Raw genomic sequence first — 20128 nt, 5'->3', positions numbered from 1 at the left:
CCTGGTGGGGGGGGCCTTGGCCGATTGCAGCGTTTTCACGACATTTACAGGCAGCCCCAGAGACATCAGACGGTGCCTTTCAGGGGCCAAACCCACAACTGCAGCTGTGCTGGGTTGGGGTGCCACAACAGTCCCTCTGCTCAAGTCAGTAAGTCCAGTCGAACCGGAAGCTGCCACAGGTCCGTGCTGATCATCTGTGCCAGCGTCGCGAACCACAATTGTCTTGGCCACCAGGGGGCGATCAGGAGAACTCGAGCTCCTTCCTGACGAATCCTCTCCAGTGTCAGTGAGCAACAGGGTCCACGCCCAGCAGGCCGCCTCCCATCTTCAGGGAGAACCACAGAAGACAGTGGGTCGTTGCCTGTGTAGCAAAGCGGTCGACCCGAGCTCGTCCCAGCCTCTACCTGATCTACTCCACCACGTGAAGATCTCCACTCGTGAGGTCTCCACTCCCCTGGAGAGAATGTCCGCCGCTGTATTGGACACACCCGGCAGGTGTGTCGCCCGTATGGAGCAGAGATTGTCTTGCACCCACAGGAGAAGTCTGCACGCCACACGATGTAGTCTGGGGGAGTGTAGGCCCCCCTGGTGGTTGATATAAGCCACCACCGACATGTTATCTGTCCGAACCAGGACGTGTCTGTCTGCCAGACCGTGGCGAAAGTGGCGCAGCACCAGTTGCACCGCTTACAGCTCCTGTACATTGATGTGTGCAGCTGACCAGAGGCCACTCCACACTCCTTGGACTCCCATCCCATTCCAGACAGCGCTCCAGCCTATTCCAGAGGCGTCTGTGGTGATGACTTCCCGTCTGTGCGGGCATCCGAGGGGGGAGCCAAGACGCAGATTGTTCCAGAATGCAGAGTGTCCCAGACTGCGTTTTGACATTTCGTGTCTCACAGTCACTTCCTATGGTAGCTGTACCTCAGGACAATGAATGGAAACACTGCCAGCAAAGTTTAGGTGTACAGTTACAGCACGGCCACACGGGGGTGCACCTGAACGTGGGTAGTGGAAACAGGGTATTAGATCCTTTCTTCTTGCCATCTTGATCCAAAATTGAGGTCATTGCATGGGCCTGCTCAGCATTTTTATACATGCCACAGAGCATGATAGGATGTTAATTGCTTTATTGTATCAGGCAGTACACCTGTTTGGAGGCATATGCATTTGTTTATATATTTTATGTATGTATATACAGTACTGTGCAAAAGTTTTAGGCAGGTGTGAAAAAATGCTATAAAGTAAGAATGCTTTCAAAAATAGACATGTTAATAGATTATATTTATCAATTAACTAAATGCAAAGTGAGTGAACAGAAGAAAAATCTACATGAAATCAATATTTAGTGTGACTTTGCCTTCAAAACAGCACCAATTATCTCTACCATAGCTGCGTTTCAGATGCAATGTTCTTATTTGGTCCCAGACAACCAGTTCAAATCACTTCTGTTGTATTTGAATTCCTCAGATGCCGCCTCCAAAAACAAAGGCGTCTACTTCTAAACGTGAGGCCGTATGTTCATCTGAAGGAGCTTCCATTGGCTGTGCTTCCTCGGCTTCATTTCTGTCAAGCCACGAACGTTTTGTGCAGAAGGCCAAGGCACTAGATGCCCATGTCCCCAGTCTTAAAAAGAGACGGCTCAGTGAGTATTTGTTTTTGAAATGTACAGTATGTTAACTTTGCCTTTAATCTGGAAAAGGCACCTAGGCAAAGCTTGCCTGACAGGGTTGGCATTTCTTAATTTGACCATAAAGTGACCATTTAAAGCTCAGTGAAGCAGCTGCAGTTCTCACAAATGATCTTCACAGAGAATTTATCAAATCAGATAGGGAGTAGCCTATTGTGTGTGTCATTACTACACACACATCTGTAACGGGATCACACAAAATCCCATCTGTTGAAATCGCTGTGTGTCTTCTCTGTGTTTCTGATGTGTGTAAATACAATTTGTGATTCTGCCTGTGGTCAGATGACCAATCGCCAGGGGATGGCATTGCTAGGATTTGCATCGAATACGAGACACAAATGCAGTCAAGCCGGAGAAGGACAGCTGGTCTGTTAGATGCTCTGGAGCACAATGAGAGAAAGAGAGGGGATGAAGAGGAAGCACTTGTGGGAGAAGAAAAGGTAAGACGACAGAGAGGGGGGGGAAGTGTATCATGTTTTATTTATAGTCATTTGTATTCTTGATATCAGTACTTTTATTTTGTACTTATTACAGGTCTCATGTTTCATAATACCTTACACTGGTTAATTGGCAGTTTACTAGAACACAATGCTGACAACACTTCACAGTACTGAATTTAGCAACCAGAACTGACCTTGACTGATTTGCACAACATTCGTAGAAGTTATTTGCATTGCCTTAGTAAAGCTTTATGTGTTGTAACAAGTACATTTGCAAAATAAGAACAGGGAAACGCACAGTGGACAAGGGTTAAGCATCGTTGAAACTGGAAGTTAAGTCTGGTTTCACAATGCCATATTTATAATTCTGGTAATCTCCACTGGTAACTCAACCATAACACTTACTTACTTAATAATATAATACATTCAATTTATTACTGATTAGTCAGTATTTGTATGTGTAGTATTTTTTTTCTTCCCCATTTCCATCCTGTCCTGTGAAGATAACAGGTTAGGTGTAAACTCTTGCATGGATTGTAATTGCTATGAAGAATTAGGTCAAGAAAGGGAAGTATTTATTGAGCTGACTGGAAAAACAAAATGGAAACCCCTTGTGGAGTACCACTGTGTTGTAATATTTCTTATTTCAGAATGTTTGTATTATACATTTAATTTATAACTTTTTTGTATCTAGTTATGCAATTCAGTATTTGATAATGAAACGTATTGTAACTGTTGAACATTTCTCAGAAAATGAAAAAGTTGTTGAGATACTTTGTTATTCCTTCAGTGAGAACTTAGTTTTTTACAAACACGAGTGAAGCTTAATAAGAATATGACGTAGAATGTTGTGACCATTCATCCAATCAAAAGCCAATCAAAAGTCCCAGTCTGCTTGCAATCTGTCTTCCCGGGGATAGGTGTGGGATCCGAAAACCCAGATGGCTTTCTTTGATGTATGCTGGGAGGTCCGATCGCATGGTCATCATTAGCAACTGTCAAACAGTCATTATCAAAGACAGCTCCTGCCTGTCTGGGAAAACGATTAAGTCCACAAACAGACTTTTAACACATAAACAGCTGTGGGCTCTCTCTTCACTGTGTGGTCCTTTTATCATAGGAGGAATTTCTAACAAATGTACCTTGTTGACCTTTGCTTAGCCTGATAAATGTAATTTGCTCAGTCTGTATATATGCTATTATTTCTAATGCTAGTATTAATATAAAACATTATATAGTTATTACAAAACACTTTCTTCAGCTTTCCAATACAGGGTCTTCAGTAACGATTCACTATAAACAAAGGCTTCTGGATGCAAAAGTGTGAGTAAATCGACAGCAATATATAAAAAGGGGAAAAAAGTCACAAGTGCAAATCAACTGGTTTACTTGTTAATGCAAGATGGAAATCTGATCAAATCACATACCAAAATAGTGTCCTAATCTGGAAACAATGAGTCCACAAACAGCAACAGTATCCAGCAATCAAATCAATTTTCCCACTGACCATCCCCTGAATGATGGTTGTGGAAGTTGAAGTTATATTGCAAAGTTCCTGAAGATTGCTGAAAACATTGAGTACGTTGAAATATAAGTATTGAGTGGATGTACTGGAATGTCCTTTGAGGAAGAAATGTGTCCCAGGAAAAACCTACCATATCAAAGCATCAAAACCCTAAACTCAAACAGATAACACAGAAAACAACTACAGAGGTTGTCCAATAGATTAGAGTTCACTGGGTATTTTAGATACTATAATCTTACTGTGTTACAAACAAAGAAGGTCATGTGTCACTTGGGATAGGATAGATGGGAATTTGAATGGACCAATGGGAGAGCGCGTTTAGATAGAGGATGGATACATTTGAACAAACAAAGACTAATTGACTTGGCCAGGCTACTGCCCTAATTAAAGGTGGGTGCAGTTTACCCCACATTATATTATAGCACACCACATGCTACATAAGGTCATACAAGCTTGCAGAGTTTAGAATGAGGTCACCTCAGCTGTGAATGCTTCCAGGAAAATGCACTTCCTTGAACAGCTCTAGAGGAAGAACTAATGACTTCAAAATGTATGATTCAGCAGTTCAGCAATAATTTCCTGTTTGAGATGTATAATAATTTCAGAGTATGGAAAATCACTCCATGTTAATCAGAATGTCACCTGCATTTCCAGTTATTCAGGATGCTTTTTAATGGTCATTTTTTATGATTAGACAGAAAAATCTAATTTCTAAAGCAAGCAAAAAATGAATGTGAAATCTGAATATCCCAAAAGCTCAATGATGATTCATTCACTTATGCTTTGATGGGATGTATTGCTTGTGTTTTTTAGTGTTGTGAATGTACTAGTTAAAAATGACTCCTACAGCTAGTTATTAGCTACTTTATCATTAGTTGGACTTGATCAGTTTGAAGTTAATTTTGCAGGGCTTGCAGGTTTGAGGCTTTTTCAATGGGATGAATAAGGGATCTTAAAACCAAGGGGGAGGTACAGTGTAGAAAAGGAGAGTGTGCATGCAAGAAACAAATGCATATCTTTCCTATGAATGCTTTTACCAAGGACATCTAGTTATGCATAATTATTTGCAGAATATTTTTTGTATGCTTGAAACGCATATCTAGGAATCATTTACTGGGATATAAGAGGGAAATGTCCCTAATGTATGTTTCTTATAAGTGATATTCGCAGATTTTTAGATGCAATACATTAAAGCATTGTAATACAGTAGTTTATTTATTGATTTATTGCAATTGTTGGTGTGGCCTGCTTTACAATTGAATATGCTGGCATTGCCCTTGGCTACCTGACTGAGAACCTGCAATGTATATCTGGTATGTGTACAGCTGCATTTTTTTGTATGTACTTTATATATACTTTTACTTAAAATCCTAAATTTTCTATAGGCTAGTCGCTTATCAACGTTGTCTCTTCAACATGACAAACGTATGGAGGACGAGCAAAGGGGAGGAAAGCGGAAAATTAAATTGGTCCAAGATCGGGTATGTACTTTTTATGGAGCTGATGCATTTGGTTCCTCTTTCAAAGACGGAAGTAGGCAGCTTTTTATATAATTGTATTACTTATTGTTTTGTGTTCTTCAACTTAGTCTCATTCTACATTAAAGTCTACTATATTATAGTACAAATGCCAAAATGCCTACTTCCTTTCTATATTCAACATGTTTGTTTGTTGTTTTTGAACTTTACATTATTGTATAATTAGAATAATATTCGTGAACATAAGATAATTATTTGCAAAGGAAGTGTAAGCTTGGGGTATCCTGCCTATTGGACGTGGGCGAGTTAATCAGTCTAGCACATTGCCACATAATCCCTGACCACAGTCATCGAGGAAAAGCCCTTTTTAATTTACTGCAAACTCCATCCTGGGTGGAGAGCAGAGGTGGAGGACTCCGACTCGAGTCACATTGCTTTATGACTCGGACTTGATTCGAACTTGAGAGTCAGGACGGCAGGATTCTCATGGCTTCTGACTTCTGAAAAACTTGGGACATTATCAAACATCAATCGACATCTTAGACTTCGAAGTTGACAGCCTACGTCTTTATTTGTTTCTTTAAAATTGCCTTATATGTACACTACCAGTCAAAAGTTTTAGAACACCTCAATTTTTCCAGTTTTAATAATGAACCAGTGAATCTGTTAAAAATATTGCCACCAATCATTCATACAATATAGTTTTCTACAGTTACAATCATGAATCATAATAGTAGTAGTGATAACGGAGAAAATAAAAATGAATTACTAAATACCCAATTTTGAATCAATAAGTTTAAAAGAGTGTAATAGCTTTTTCACTCAAGAAGCTTCATGCTTCTCTTTGACCTTTAACTTGTTGCTGTGTGTTACAGTTGTTTTAATGTATGCTACACATTGCCATTTCCATAGTCTGCTACCTAACCCAGGAAGCAAGCTGCTTTGTAAAAACAGAGACCTCTCATGAGAAAGGTGTGGAAATTCCCGATTGCTTTGCATTTTGGTAACAGCAAAGAGAAAGTTTAAACAAGCTCTGTCGGCTGAAAAAAAAAAATCAAAGTATACCAGCCTGAAGTGACCCAGGCGAACAAGCTTTTAGTCAGGTAGGAATACACATGCGACCTCACTGAGCAAGTTTAAGTGACAGCATTCTTGGTGCACTTGTCCTTTTAAAGTGCAACAGACATCAGTGAGTCTTCAGTTAAAGGAAAATCGACTTTTATGTTTGCACCAGCTGATGTGATGTGATTGTTTAAATTCCTTTTTTGTTTGATCAGCAAAGATTGTTGTACAATTAACAAAAATAACAGATTTAGGTTAATTGAATTGAATGTAATACAAATATTACATGTGCACACACACACACATCTTTATAATATATATACATATATCTTTCTCTGAACTTGATGTGGACTTGAATCGAGATCCCGGTGACTCAGACGTGACAGTTGGAGAATGAAGACTCAACTCCAGTCATAGTGAAACCATCCATCTTGAGTCCTGGGGAGATGCCCAGATTCTTGGGTTAGCCTCCATCCAGTGCTTGTTTTACCAGAGTGTTTTCTTTATTAGAATAATAAAGGATGATTATTATTATTATTATTATTATTATTATTATTATTATTATCAGCATCAATATCATCATCCTAAGGAAAATTAGAAACTTGTTTTGTATTGATTTTTCTTCTCCAAGAAACAAAGTGGCTCTCCAAATGTGTCCGAACAAACCAAAGCAGATAAGGCCAAGGTGTTCATGGTGGCAGTGCGGCAGGCCCTGAGCCAGGTGAATTACGAACGCTTCACCCAAGCCATGCAGCAGTACAAGAGGACGGATGACCTGGAGGCTGCAGTGGCCGAGCTGGCTGGACTCTTTATCGGGGATTCTAACAAGCATAGTCTACTGAGAGGTAATCAGATGACGTTGTTCAGGAAACTTTTTTGCACTTTGCTGCGTTTGTCATTGTTTTTTTTTTTTTTCTCTGTATGAGTGAGTCTCTGTGATTGTCACTCATTTGGTTCCTCATGATCCTCTTCATGATATAAATGTCACATGGGTTACACTCATTAGTGATCGCAATTTATTAGTCATTCCACAGTCTTTGTATAAGGGTTACATACTGAAAATGTTACATTTTTGGGTACAACTGAAATGATTAATAAAGAAGTAGATTTTGAAGAAGTAAAGCCTGGAAAGTCAAGACATACATATCCCTTATTATTGTTCTTGGCTGGACATGGATATTCGGTGGATCTACATTTTCACATTAAATTACATTACTTGTCATTTAGCAGATGCTCTTATCCAGGGCGACTTACATTTGTACAGCTGGGCATTTTTACTGGAGCAATCTAAGTGAAGTACTTTGCTCAAGGGTACAACAGCACTGCCCCACCTGGGATTTGAACCCACAACCTTCCAGTTATGAGTCCAGAGCCCTAGAAAAATTAGAAAAATCTAATTTCTAAAGCGAGCAAAAAAACTAATGTGAAATCTGAATATCCCAAAAACTTAATGATGATTCATTCACTTATGCTTTGATGGGATGTATTGATCGTGTTTTTTAGTGTAGTGAATGTACTAGTTAAAAATAACTCCTACAGCTAGTTATTAGCTACTTTATCATTAGTTTGACTTGATCAGTTTGAAGTTCATTTCTTTAAACTGATCTACATTTTCACAGCATGGTGTTTCCTGACTGAAATTCTTTACTTTCAAATTATTTTTTTTCAGTCAGTTATATATTTACTTTTTTTAACTTTCGCATGTAAAACTACTTTAAAGAAAGTTATTTCATGCTGGTCAAGGAAGATTTCTGTTACATTTTCTTCCTTGGGGTTTCTTTCAAGGAAGTAAAATGCCGGGGAGATTGTAACACAAAGAAAGCCACAATGCTGGGAACTGAACCCTGCAGACACTTACTGTAAAGTATAAGAAATCCTGAAACAGAAACTCAAATTTACTTCAAAATTTCTTCTTTTGGGAAAGAATGCCTAAACTTCCTCCTTTGTATAGTTAAACTGAAATGCATGAAAATAGACTTCTTCTAGTGTAGCCATACTATGTATGCAGACCTTTAGGAGAAAATGCATCCTTTATGATTCATTTTATTATTCATTTGTATTAAAGTTAAGGGAGATGATCTACGATAACTTAATAGCTATATTTGGGAAATTTAAACCACTACATTAATGGTATATGTTTGCTTTTTTTGATGAGAAATGTGCCTGCATAGACCTCCACAATACCTTCAATATCTTATCAGGTTTTATGCAAAATAGTTACATATACACCGATCAGCCATAACATTATGACCCCCTGCCTAATATTGTGTAGGTCCCCCTTTTGCTGCCAAAACAGCCCTGACCCATTGTGGCATGGACTCCACTAGACCTCTGAAGGTGTGCTGTGGTATCTGGCACCAAGACGTTAGCAGCAGATCCTTTAAGTCCTGTAAGTTGTGAGGTGGGGCCTCCATGGATCGGACTTGTTTGTCCAGCACATCCCACAGATGCTCGATTGGATTGAGATCTGGGGAATTTGGAGGCCAAGTCAACACCTTGAGCTCGTGATTCATCAGACCAGGCCACCTTCTTCCATTCATAGTCCAGTTCTGATGCTCACGTGCCCATTGTAGGCGCTTTTGGCAGTGGACAGGGGTCAGCATGGGCACCCTGACTGGTCTGCGGCTACGCAGCCCCATACTCGACAAACTGCGCTGCACTGTGTGTTCTGACACCTTTCTATCAGAACCAGCATTTACTTTTTCAGCAATTTGAGCTACAGTAGCTCGTCTGTTGGATCGGACCACACGGGCCAGCCTTCGCTCCCCACGTGCATCAGTGAGCCTTGGCCGCCCATGACCCTGTCGCCGGTTCATCGCTTTTCCTTCCTTTGACCACTTTTGATAGGTACTGACCACTGCAGACCGGGAACACCCCACAAGAGCTGCAGTTTTGGAGATGCTCTGACCCAGTCGTCTAGCCATCACAATTAGGCCCTTGTCAAAGTCGCTCAGATCCTTACGGTTGCCCATTTTTCCTGCTTCTAACACATCAACTTTGAGGACAAAATGTTCACTTTCTGCCTAATATATCCCACCCACTGACAGGTGCCATGATAACGAGATTATCAGTGTTATTCACTTCACCTCTCAGTGGTCATAATGTTATGGCTGATCAGTGTATATGATATATCGAGATATTGAAGTGTCTCGCAGTTTGAGTGTCCCATTACTCATACACTTGTTAACAATTAAAAGCAGGTTTACTTGCCTAATAGCCAGGCATTTTCGTGTTCCATTTTCCTTTCTTTCAGCGTGTTAAATATTGGACTGTTCTTAAAAATAAAGGTTGCAGACTGACCTGGGATACTTTGCTATGATATTTGTTATTCAGTTTGAATCACAAATCGCCTGGACTTGTGGAAGGTTTTAAAGGCACGTGTACTGTCTGTTGCTCCCTATCTATTGGGGAAACCTACAATTTCATGACAAGCATGCTCTTTGGGTAAAACATGTATGCATTCGTCTCAAAAAGGCATTACACACAATTGGTAGAGCGTGGGAGAATGTGGATTGGGAGTTACGAGCAACTGTTTCCACGGTCCCCTTGAAAAGACCCAGAGGCAAGAAAATACAGGGTGGGTAATAGTTTCACCACTGCAGGGATAGCATTGCTCCTCTGGGTGGTGGGCTGCAGGTCATCTGTTAGACCTTTAAGTAGCTCAATAATCCTGAGGCTGCCAAGTCAGAGCCTGCTCCTGATTTGTTATTTAGATCTTGGTAAGGTGTTTTCCTTACATTGCCTTATGACAGGTTTATGACTCTTACATGAGCACAGTCCTTTTATATCTAGCCCTATAAGTTGAGTAAATATTCTGACTAGTATGTAAAGCAAGTAATTATAATGCCTACCCTGTTTGTGGACACACTTTAATCCATCACTTACAATCGCTATCAATACAATACAGCGTAAAACTGTTTTTTGTATTTTGTTTTCCCTTATTCTCATCAGATTTTTATCAGTTTGTCCGTCCTCACCATAAGAAAAGGTTTGATGAGGTTTGCCTGGAACTGACAGGCGATGGTTGTGGGTACAAACCTGAGCACTCTCTGTCTAAGGAGGAAAGGGAAAAATTAATTCTGCAAACAGGTATGATTTTTTTCACTTCGAAGTCAAAGCATACATTGACACCAGATTTTCCATAAACCGTAAACAAAGGCTTACCTTCTCTTTCTTAAGACTTATTCTTTATTTTTATAATATTTATTTTGATTAGTGATATGGTCTATTTGTACATTGTGATCATTTGCACTTGTAGTTATCAGTGGTATATATACAGTGGCTCTCAAAAGTATTCACCCCCTTGAACTTTTCATGAAATCAGAATGGATTTAATCAGTTTCTGCCACTGATCAACACAGAAAATGCCCATAATGTCAAAGTGAAAAATATAATCTGCAAATTCTCCTAAACTAATTACAGATACTAAACAGAAAATAATTGAATACATAGGTAATCACCCCCTTTGCTATGACACACCTGATTGAGCTGTGGTGAAACCAATTGTCTTTAGGAGTCACGTAATTAGTTGAATGGAATCCACCTCAGGTTCAGGTTAGGTCATTTCAGGTTAAATACACTGTCTCTGGGAGGTCCCACAGTTGGTGTGTACAATTCCTAACAAAGACTAAATCATGAAGATGAAGGAACATTGTACAAGGGGGGTGAATAATTGTTTATACTTGTCATCACTTGGTTTTGCTTCTTTGATTCCTTTTGGACTGTTTTTGTTTTTGTATTTTGCATGTGCTGGAGGAATATTATTGTTTACTCTTGATGTAATGATTGCTGACTATTATGTAATTTTAATAATAGCACCTGAGTCCTTTATGTACACTTTGTATTGCAGAATTAAAATATGAATTGTATAATAATTATTTGAAAGAAAGGGATATCACTCAAACCTTCAGTTTTCCATTTCTTCCACTTGCAATTAAACCAACAAATGCTTGAACACCATGAAAAATGAAGAAAAAGACTGAAAGAGCCATTCAGACTAAAATCAAACATAAATTTGTCAAAAATTACAAATGTAAAATTCCTGAAGGATTGTGTTATGTCAGAAAACATGTAATTATCACTACTGTATAACTAATGTCATTGTAATCTTCACTTGAGAACAAATTGCCGTGCCTCAATCATATTTCCATCAATTTGACTTTCTCGTGCATAATCTTTAATCTTCCTGAAATAAGAACTGGACCACAAAGACCATTAAGAAGCAATGATCTTGCAATACATGAAATCAAATTCCTGAATGACGAAAAACGCGCAAGAACGTGGTGACTCTGTGTCTGTGAGCCTGCGAGTCATTTGTTGAGTCCAGCCCGGACTCTCCCAGAGAGAATGGCACCATGATGGTTCACATAACCCACCACAGGAAAAATAGTGACATCTAGTTGATTAATAGTTTTATTGTAAATTTGTAATCCCAACATTCCCATCCCATTTGAGGATTTTACAATTGCCCATTGTTACTTTGGTATAAAACACACCCAGTATCCATGAATAGGTATTTATTACAGTATAATGACCTAAGAAGCCTACCCAGCTAACACACAACGTTGCTACAACATTGTATGCTCATCACATCTTCCTGTGAAAGCTATCAGCTATATTTCAAACACATTCAAACAAGCAAAGACAAAAAGTTTGGAGTCTTCGTGATCCCTGTGAAAACATGCAGAGTCCATGCTGAGAGCTAAGGTGGTATGATGCATTTATTAAGGCCTTGTGTACAGATCATTGAGCAAAAAAGATACACATTTATAATGTGTTGGACAGGATTTCCTTTTTGGCCATCAAACTCAATATATTCTGGTACCCTATCACGCCATGACCTGTGAAATGCTACACTGGTATGTGAACACCCCTATTTGATTTCCTGCCAAATAGAAACCATTTCTTCTGAAACATTTGAAGAAATTTGAATGATTCGTTTCATTAGCACAGCACAATTGCTGGAAGCAGATGGTCGCAAGATGCTGACTATCAAAAGCTGGCTAATAGACATTTTAAATACTCGAATGCTTGGCCGTTTGTCATTTGTAGTGTTACAATACTATAAATCATAAATAGTTCAGTAGTTTAATTTACTGGGAATTTATGGACTACTTTCTGCCTGCACTCGGTGTTTTCATTTGTGCACAGCGAGCATATCCTTGAGCCGACCTCATCATAGTTGATGAAATGCGTAGTTCGGCAAGATAGTTCCAAAAGAAAAATGTTTAAACCTATTCATCAAATTACTTTAGATTTTGTATAGACTAAAAGAGAATACCTAATGTACAAATGTGCTATCCACACAGCGTTTGAGTATTTCAAAGATCTATTAACCGGGTTTTGAGTCTGCGTCCAAACTGGACGCACAGAATTAAAAAGGTTTTGATGGATTTGTATGACTCTGGGTGAGTAAGACATCAGGCTAATATGCCAAAATACTGAAGTATCCCTTTAATATACATGTTAGAGAAGAGACAACAGAAATAAATATCTCTGAACACACACAAGTACCTGTTAACAGCAGATTATGTTTAATCTAACAAGTTTAAATTGGGAAGGAAAAACAATGACTTGACACTTGCTTTCTCTTCTTCTTCTAATTTAATGGCATTGTTCCTGTGGGTCTGAGAAGCTGCGGCAGAGAAAAAACAGAAAGATGAGATACCAGCCCTGTCCACCCAAACTGCATTCTCAAAGGAGCAGCTGAACACAAGTCTGCAGATGAACAAGGGGGGCTCTCATCTCAGCACTGACAGTCTTACCAAGGGTCGGTATTTTAAGACTTCCCTTCACTGGATCTGTGCTGGTGACGGTACTCCACATTTCTGCACGTTTAGTCAAGCCACTTGGTCTTTTCTTCAAAAATACAAACTCATTCTGTTGGTGATGAATGGTAATTGAATAAATTGACACATTTAAACCAGTATCAAGGGTGGAAATGTAGCTGCACCCTGCAAGTCCTGTCATTCTACCAAATGATTAGTCAGTCTTCTTTAGTATGAGCATGACAAATGAAACAAAGTATGTATGTATTATTAATTTGTAGAAGGATTTAATCTTACATTTGCATGACAGTATGACAAAACTGATTTTACCATACAGTCCTCCTAAGCATCCCTACCAAAACCAAAAAGGGAATCCAGACTCAACCAGTAAAGGCTCTTGCTAATAGCTCAAATTAAGCCCTACTTAACTGGCACAGTGGTTTCTGGCTGTGTATGTTAGGCTGTGGTAGTGTGGCCAGGGTTCCTCGGGTTGTCAGGGATATATAGGACTCAGAGTGATGAGCCAAAAAATATAGTTAACACTTGGGCGGCTGAAAAAGCAGATAATGATCTGTTCAAAGTAAAAAAAAATATATATATATATATATATATTTTCAAAACTTACGGATTAGTCTAAACATCCTTCTCGCTTCTATGTTTGTTTTTTACACCTCCAACTTGCCATCTCTCCCTGTATGTGTTTGCCATAGATTCCGCTTTGCCCCTTCAGACTGGTCCTAAAGGCAAACCCCAGAATCTGCCCACACAGAAAAGTCAGCTTCTTTCCTCCTATCTCAGCGATGTGAAAAAAAACATCGGCCTCACCAAGTACAACCAGTTTTATGTGGCAATGCAGGACTACAAAAGAACGGACGGTTATGACAACATGGTTACTACAGTGGTGAGCCTCTTCACCGAAAAAACCGAGGACCTCCGCCTTCTCCGGAGTAAGTCATTGCATTGCTTCACCATTGGGAGTACTTCTCTTGCTCCAATATGGAATACTGTTGCTCAATGTTTTGGCAGTAATAAGTGAATTATGTGTTTGTTTGCATGTACACTGTAGTTTTACAGTAATTAATTATGAAATAATGAGCTGTACTTATGATTGGTCTGTCAGTCACCCAAAACAGTCATTGATTGTATTTTTTTTATTGCAATACCTAATTTGTCAGCATGTGATTTTTGGTCAAGATGCTTCATTGTTCATGGGAAGAGGTGTAATGAACTCATTTTCTCAACAGCAACAACAATGGCCTTAATGTTCTGTTTGTTTTCAGTGTTCTCCATGTTTGTCCGTCCGCACCACAAGCCACAGTTCTCTCAGATGTTTAAAGAGTTGATGGGAGATGCTGACAAGTCCTCAGCAGATGAGGATCTGAAGGTCGAGCAGCAACCTCAGGCTGCAATAAGCCATAATCCTGGTAAACCAGCAGATCCTTATTCATAACACTGTAAAACTCTCAACTGCACTGTATGTATTGCAAAAATGACATACTGAACATTTCACAAAGCCATGAATATGAATACATGCATTACAACACAGAATTAAACCATTTCCATTTACTGTTTACTATTTTAGAACAGTTTCTCATTTATTATACCAGAAATAGAATCAAAAGAACCTAGCTTTGGTTCATCATGGTTAATGCTTGAGTTAACTGATTGTTCATTTTTTAAATCAGTCTTAAATGTCTGTTAAATGCTTGTTTAATGTATTTTGTATTATTTTTCTCCTCCCTCCTTAGATTCAAAAACAAGTACTTCCGGGAAAGCACAAAGCAAGATCTCCTCTTTTTTCTCCTGCAGTCAAAATGTGCAATATGACCCTCAGGAAAATTTGGAGAATTGAAACAAAAACGCACTTCAGTTCCTTCCAGGAAAATTGTCCTTCAGCCTGGTATCTGAAAAGTAGTTTCCAAATTGAAATGTAATGAGTTTGCAGATTTTAGACTCCAGACCTGATTGTTGCATTTGAAAGGTGTCAGAGTTTATCGAGGCTTGAACTCTTGAGATCCAGCAGTTAAGAACAGGTTTTGTCACTGTCACTGTCACCTGTCACAAGTGAATTGCCTTGTAAAAACACAATGGAAGCCCATTTACTCTAGTAACAAGTTGTCACTAAATACTAGAGTTCAATTATTGATTTATTTTCATGGAATCTATGACAGCCTGTGAGACACGATCACATTTAACTTTGATCCACTGCATGATTGGTGTCACATGCTAAAATGCACAGACACTGCAGTCTTAGGTATCAGTTAAAAAAGACCATTCATCCTTTTTTCCTTGTCATAAGGGATTTTTTTTACGACATCATGCTGGTTCATCAACATATTATTGAACTTTGAAGTGATATATGTGTTGACAGCTGACTCATGGCCATGATTAAGGTCTCAACTGCACAATGTACAATAGCTTTTAACACCTTATAGAAAAACACATATATAACCGGATATTTCAAGTACAATGCTGCTACAGTTTTTTTGTTGTTTCTGAACCATTTGTCATAAAATATTAACCTAATTTCCTGCAATACCTGACAAATACATGTAGAGTTTTGATATCCTTGAATAAGTACAAAAAAAATAAAGAGAAGATGTAAAGGTTGTATGTGTCTCTCATGGTGTGTATGACAAAATGTCATCCTCACAATCAGTGTTTTTATGTACAGTACGTTCATAGTTTGTAAACAGCTATTCTGTCAACATTTGATATTAAAATATAAAGTTTTTCATGGTCTAGAATACATTTCAGTTGTCTGGAATATGTTGGAAAAGTAGGACATCTTGAGCTAGACCTTTGTTTGTTGTTTTGCAAGAAAACTAAACATTTCTGACTAAAGTTTTAATATGGTTAACATAAGTGTCATTCATTTCCAGTATTGTATAATTTATAAAATCATACATTTTTATACAGGCATCACACAGGTATTACAATAATCTATGCTTGATAGTACAAAATAGAATAAAAAGCATGGACCATAAAGGGGGTACACTTTAAACTCAGTTAACCCATATATTACACTAGACTTGTAATGTGTGTGTGTGTGTGTGTGTGTGTGTGTGAAATATATATATATATATATATATATACACACACACACAATATATAATGCTTGCCAACATTTTGAGTTGTTTCATGTTTGTTTTTTCTGTGTAAGAAATCAGAGAATCATTCAACCTAATGGACCTGCTTCTAAGATGGATGGATGAACTTGTATGTAGAATGATACAGACTGTACTGAATAAACTAAGAAACAAATACAAACACGGGATACAACACCTGATTGCATATGTGTAATGGCTTGAGTCTGAAATAAATGTCAAATATAATCCAGTTCAGCATAGATTACTTTATCAAATATGTATGTGTTAATACATCGTTAGCCGCCTATATTAATACTGCAATACTTTAAGTCTTTGGATTTGACGCCACAAGAGGTAGTATAGAAAAAAAGTTTGATAAATGCGCAGCATGAAATGAATTGCCTGAAATACACAATGTTAGTTAATGGCAAGTTTGAAAAGATAATTTTCCTTAAAGACGTTATATGTATTCATTATTTTCCCTTTAAGAAAAAGAAAAGGGTACATACCTTTCTTTGCAGTGGTACCCATCAAAATGCTATGAATAGAAATTGTGTATGATATTTTTCGGATGCAGGTTTACATACTGTCCCACCCTTATTCCTTTATTATGATGATGTTATTATATTATTGTTGTTGTTGTTGTGCGACCTTTACTGCATTTCATGAGAGCTCTTTGGGAAGGTGATCATAGGCAGGTCTTACAGAAGCTACAGCTCTGTCAGCTGCAGTCCTACCCGACACGATGGCACAAGCTGAAGCGCTATTCTGGCTGACTGCTGGAGAGCTGATCCAGATGTGCACAAATGCACGTTAGCATTTGATAACAGGAATCCAGATACGGTGTTCACTAGAAAAGGTGAGGAAGTGCACGACTGGCGTACGTGTTTCACGGATAATGTTTTTGTGGCACAAAATATTAATGGTGTGTGTGTGTGTGTGTGTATATATATATATATCCGCATTATATTACTACATTTGATAGTCTTGAGTTCTAGGGATTATACCTAGATGACGATTACTTGGTGACTCATTCATTCTTCCGTGAGTGTATATATAAGGACAGAAATGGGGCCAGTATCACAGCAGCGGAGGATGAGTCTGGTGAGTGCCTGTGCTGCCCGCTGCATCAGCGGCCCTTGTAGTCTACAGACGAGGCGATTCTGGCCATGCATTGGCTTTCATAAAGCACAGCAATACAACACTGAAAGATTGCATTAAGCTTTACATCTCGGCGTGTTCAAAGCTGTTGAAGTCAACAGAAACGGATTTCAAGTTGTATGTGTTGTGAATGAAAATGGTTACACTATTTCACTCTGTTCTTTCAGATGCTGGTATTGTGCGGGCTGGTGTTGGTTTCCACACCGGTCACATTGCAGTCACAGACGTACCTCTGGAAGGATGACGTCACCGATGAGCCAGTCACGTGCGACAAGTGTCCGCCTGGCACGCGCGTCCTGCGGCACTGCACGAGACACAGCCGCACCGCGTGCGCGCCCTGTCCCGCGCTGCACTACACCGAGTTCTGGAACTACCTCGAGCAGTGCCGCTACTGCAACAACTTCTGCGCAGACACGCAGCTGGAGAAGCAGCCGTGCAGCAGCACCCACAACCGGCTGTGCGAGTGCAAGGCTGGCTATTACCTGCGGGATGAGATGTGCGCAAAGCACAGTGCCTGCCCTCCTGGAGAAGGCGTCGCTGTGAATGGTAAGTGTAGCTTACACTGAAATATTGTTCTTTTAATAATAAGTGTTTCATATCTGTACGTTTGTAACATCCTAGTGTGATAATCACTGATGAAGTAGTAGGGACAGGTGTCGTTGCAATACCTTACCTGGGGGTGTGTGTGTAATTGGGTGCTCTGGCTGCCTGTCGTCCAGGAACTGCGTATGAAGATGCGCAGTGTGAACTGTGTCCGGATGGCTTCTACTCCTCGGTGGCCTCCAGCACACAGCGCTGCCTCCAGCACAGCCAGTGCCAGCCAGAGCAGAGGGCCATAGAGGGCGACGAGAAACAGGACACCTTCTGCACTGCCTGCACGACACCTGTGAGCATCCACACGGACAGCGCTGAAGGTGATTTAATATTTATTCTGCGTCAGCTATTGTTTTGTTGTCATTTATATATCATTAAAAATATATATATATATATACATACAAACATTATGTATAGTGTGTGTATACATGTATGTATGCATATGTATTATTTATTAATTACATCATATGTAAATATAGAAAAGTATTTCTTACAAATCCACATTATTGTGTACAAGAACAAACAAATCTAAATCAAGTGCTAAAAACTGAAGTGTAGTAGTAATAATAAATACTTGTTAAATAGAATGAGTTAAACTATAACAGGACAACAAAAACTTGTCTGTTGTTATTTATTGATGTTTTATGAATTAGAAAAACAATGCAGCTGTTTTGATGCAACAATTGATGCATCATCAATGACCCATTTCCTAAATGTCATGAATTGTCCTTTTCCTATTTGAGTAGCTAAGGCTGTTGTCGTACTTCACACGGCAAATTCGTCATGAGCTGTAACACTGTATAAATAAAGATACTAGTCTGAGGGATATCCCAGTCTGAGGAGTTGTGAGTCACCTGGACTGTACAGAGGGCCCTACTATCCCCTTTTCCTACTTCTCATTTATTGCTGGAAGACTCAGCTTGTAAAAGCCAGCCATTATTATTATTATTTGTATTTCTTGGCAGACACCCTTATCCAGAGCGACTTACAACATAAGTGCAAAAATACAGTGAAGTACAAGCCATGCATGCTATTCAAATTAATAAATATAATTTGTTTACACAGCTATACAAATCTGCAGTAAAGCCATAATGGAGTATGTGGCTCACCAGAGCATTACACCAAGGAAGCTCAGAAAACTTAGACACATCGCTGAGAGGAAAATACAACAAAACGGACAGAATATGGGGAATAAATCTCTTCTGGAATTGTTTCAGGCCATTGCAGCTAATGAGTACAATGATAAGAAGACTGTTGACCTGATCTTTTCCATGTTGCAGAAAGCAAACTTGACTCACCTGCAAAAGAAAGTTATGAGATTGTTCATAGCTAGATAGATTTCAATAAGATCAGAATCCAATCCTCCCACAGTATTAGTATTCCTCCACTTAGTATTTTACAGTATTCCGCAATACATTTATAGTACATCTCATTTTCTCAAACTTAAATGAACTGCAGGAGTCTGCCTTTGCTCAGGAATGACATTTCAGAAGGTTACATCATTTCATTTGAATTCATTGTGTTTATATGTTTGGATTTAAATTATTTAAAGAAAAAATGATTTATTATGGTCTACAAAGCTAGGATATTCTAAACACCATAAGCTAATGTTATTAATGACTGCCATTTTTTTCCCCTTCAAATGTCGAAGATACTGGCAATCCACAAGAAAACTGTAGTTTTAATCCAATAAAATGTTTTTTATTAAACTTTGTCATAGGCCAATTATATTGTATCATGCATTTTCAGAGAATTTCAATGTTTTTATTTTTCATAGACAACATTGTAATAAAAGGTATTTTTGGATAACAAACTCTTTTGATTGGTCGGTTTTCAGACATTTTACTTCCTTTCGTCTCCTCTTTAAGACTTCAGCTCTGAGACATTTCTCTGGCCTGCTGGGGGGGGTGAGTTTGCAATACGTTTTAGCTTAAAATATAAAGTTTAAAGTGTCGTGTTAAGCCCTAGCCAGACGTAGCTGCGCTTAATGTTGAACTCGTGTTTTACTGTACTTTAAAATATAACCATTTATATTCAAACTTTATAATTAACAAGACTGGTACCACCCAGGCTGATAGACAAAATATGTAATGTTCAAATTGATATTAAAAGCAGAAGTATCTCGTTAAGCCTTGCTGTAGCGAAGTGTGAATTGTGCTTCATATTGAAAGCTTATATGTGGTTATTGTACTTAAGTAAAGCACTTAGATCCTAGCTTTACTAACGACAAGACCTGCACCTACCAGGCCTATACAAATGAAGAGGCGTTTAACTTAACACAGTCAATATCAACGTCACGTCAGTCTCTGTCATTTATTAAAT

The 20128-nt window shown here is 38.8% G+C and overlaps 2 protein-coding genes across 3 annotated transcripts in view; both read left to right on the top strand.

The window, feature by feature from the left end:
• Nucleotides 1–15572, top strand: part of rtel1 (regulator of telomere elongation helicase 1) — a 52749-nt gene extending 37177 nt beyond the window's left edge. Inside the window, exons 26-34 of one of the 2 annotated variants that reach the window (XM_066702816.1) lie at nucleotides 1471–1645; nucleotides 1973–2130; nucleotides 5041–5136; nucleotides 6827–7040; nucleotides 10147–10284; nucleotides 12830–12964; nucleotides 13673–13909; nucleotides 14243–14386; nucleotides 14711–15572. In XM_066702816.1, coding sequence (XP_066558913.1) covers nucleotides 1471–1645; nucleotides 1973–2130; nucleotides 5041–5136; nucleotides 6827–7040; nucleotides 10147–10284; nucleotides 12830–12964; nucleotides 13673–13909; nucleotides 14243–14386; nucleotides 14711–14814 — 1401 coding nt within the window. In that variant the 3' untranslated portion in view covers nucleotides 14815–15572. The remainder of the gene's footprint in view (nucleotides 1–1470; nucleotides 1646–1972; nucleotides 2131–5040; nucleotides 5137–6826; nucleotides 7041–10146; nucleotides 10285–12829; nucleotides 12965–13672; nucleotides 13910–14242; nucleotides 14387–14710) is intronic. The other variant, XM_066702817.1, reaches the window with a different exon arrangement.
• Nucleotides 15573–17136: 1564 nt separating this feature from the next.
• On the top strand, nucleotides 17137–19619 carry LOC136748777 (tumor necrosis factor receptor superfamily member 6B). The gene is made up of 4 exons (XM_066702818.1): nucleotides 17137–17155; nucleotides 17380–17758; nucleotides 17932–18126; nucleotides 18872–19619. Exons 1-4 carry the CDS (start codon nucleotides 17147–17149, stop codon nucleotides 19141–19143), a joined length of 855 nt encoding a protein of 284 aa, XP_066558915.1. The 5' UTR covers nucleotides 17137–17146; the 3' UTR covers nucleotides 19144–19619.
• Nucleotides 19620–20128: the final 509 nt, after the last annotated feature.

The sequence above is a fragment of the Amia ocellicauda genome, chromosome 4, assembly GCF_036373705.1.
Source record: "Amia ocellicauda isolate fAmiCal2 chromosome 4, fAmiCal2.hap1, whole genome shotgun sequence".
In the NCBI taxonomy this organism is placed as follows: domain Eukaryota; kingdom Metazoa; phylum Chordata; class Actinopteri; order Amiiformes; family Amiidae; genus Amia; species Amia ocellicauda.
The sequence above is the reverse complement of the archived record's forward strand: the minus strand, read 5'-3'. Positions and strand labels throughout refer to the sequence as shown.

Coding starts and splice junctions, on each gene's coding strand:
- LOC136748777 (XM_066702818.1), top strand. Junction 17,759..17,931: donor AGAAGGCGTCGCTGTGAATG/GTAAGTGTAGCT, acceptor CCTGTCGTCCAG/GAACTGCGTATGAAGATGCG. Junction 18,127..18,871: donor CCACACGGACAGCGCTGAAG/GTGATTTAATAT, acceptor TTGTTTACACAG/CTATACAAATCTGCAGTAAA.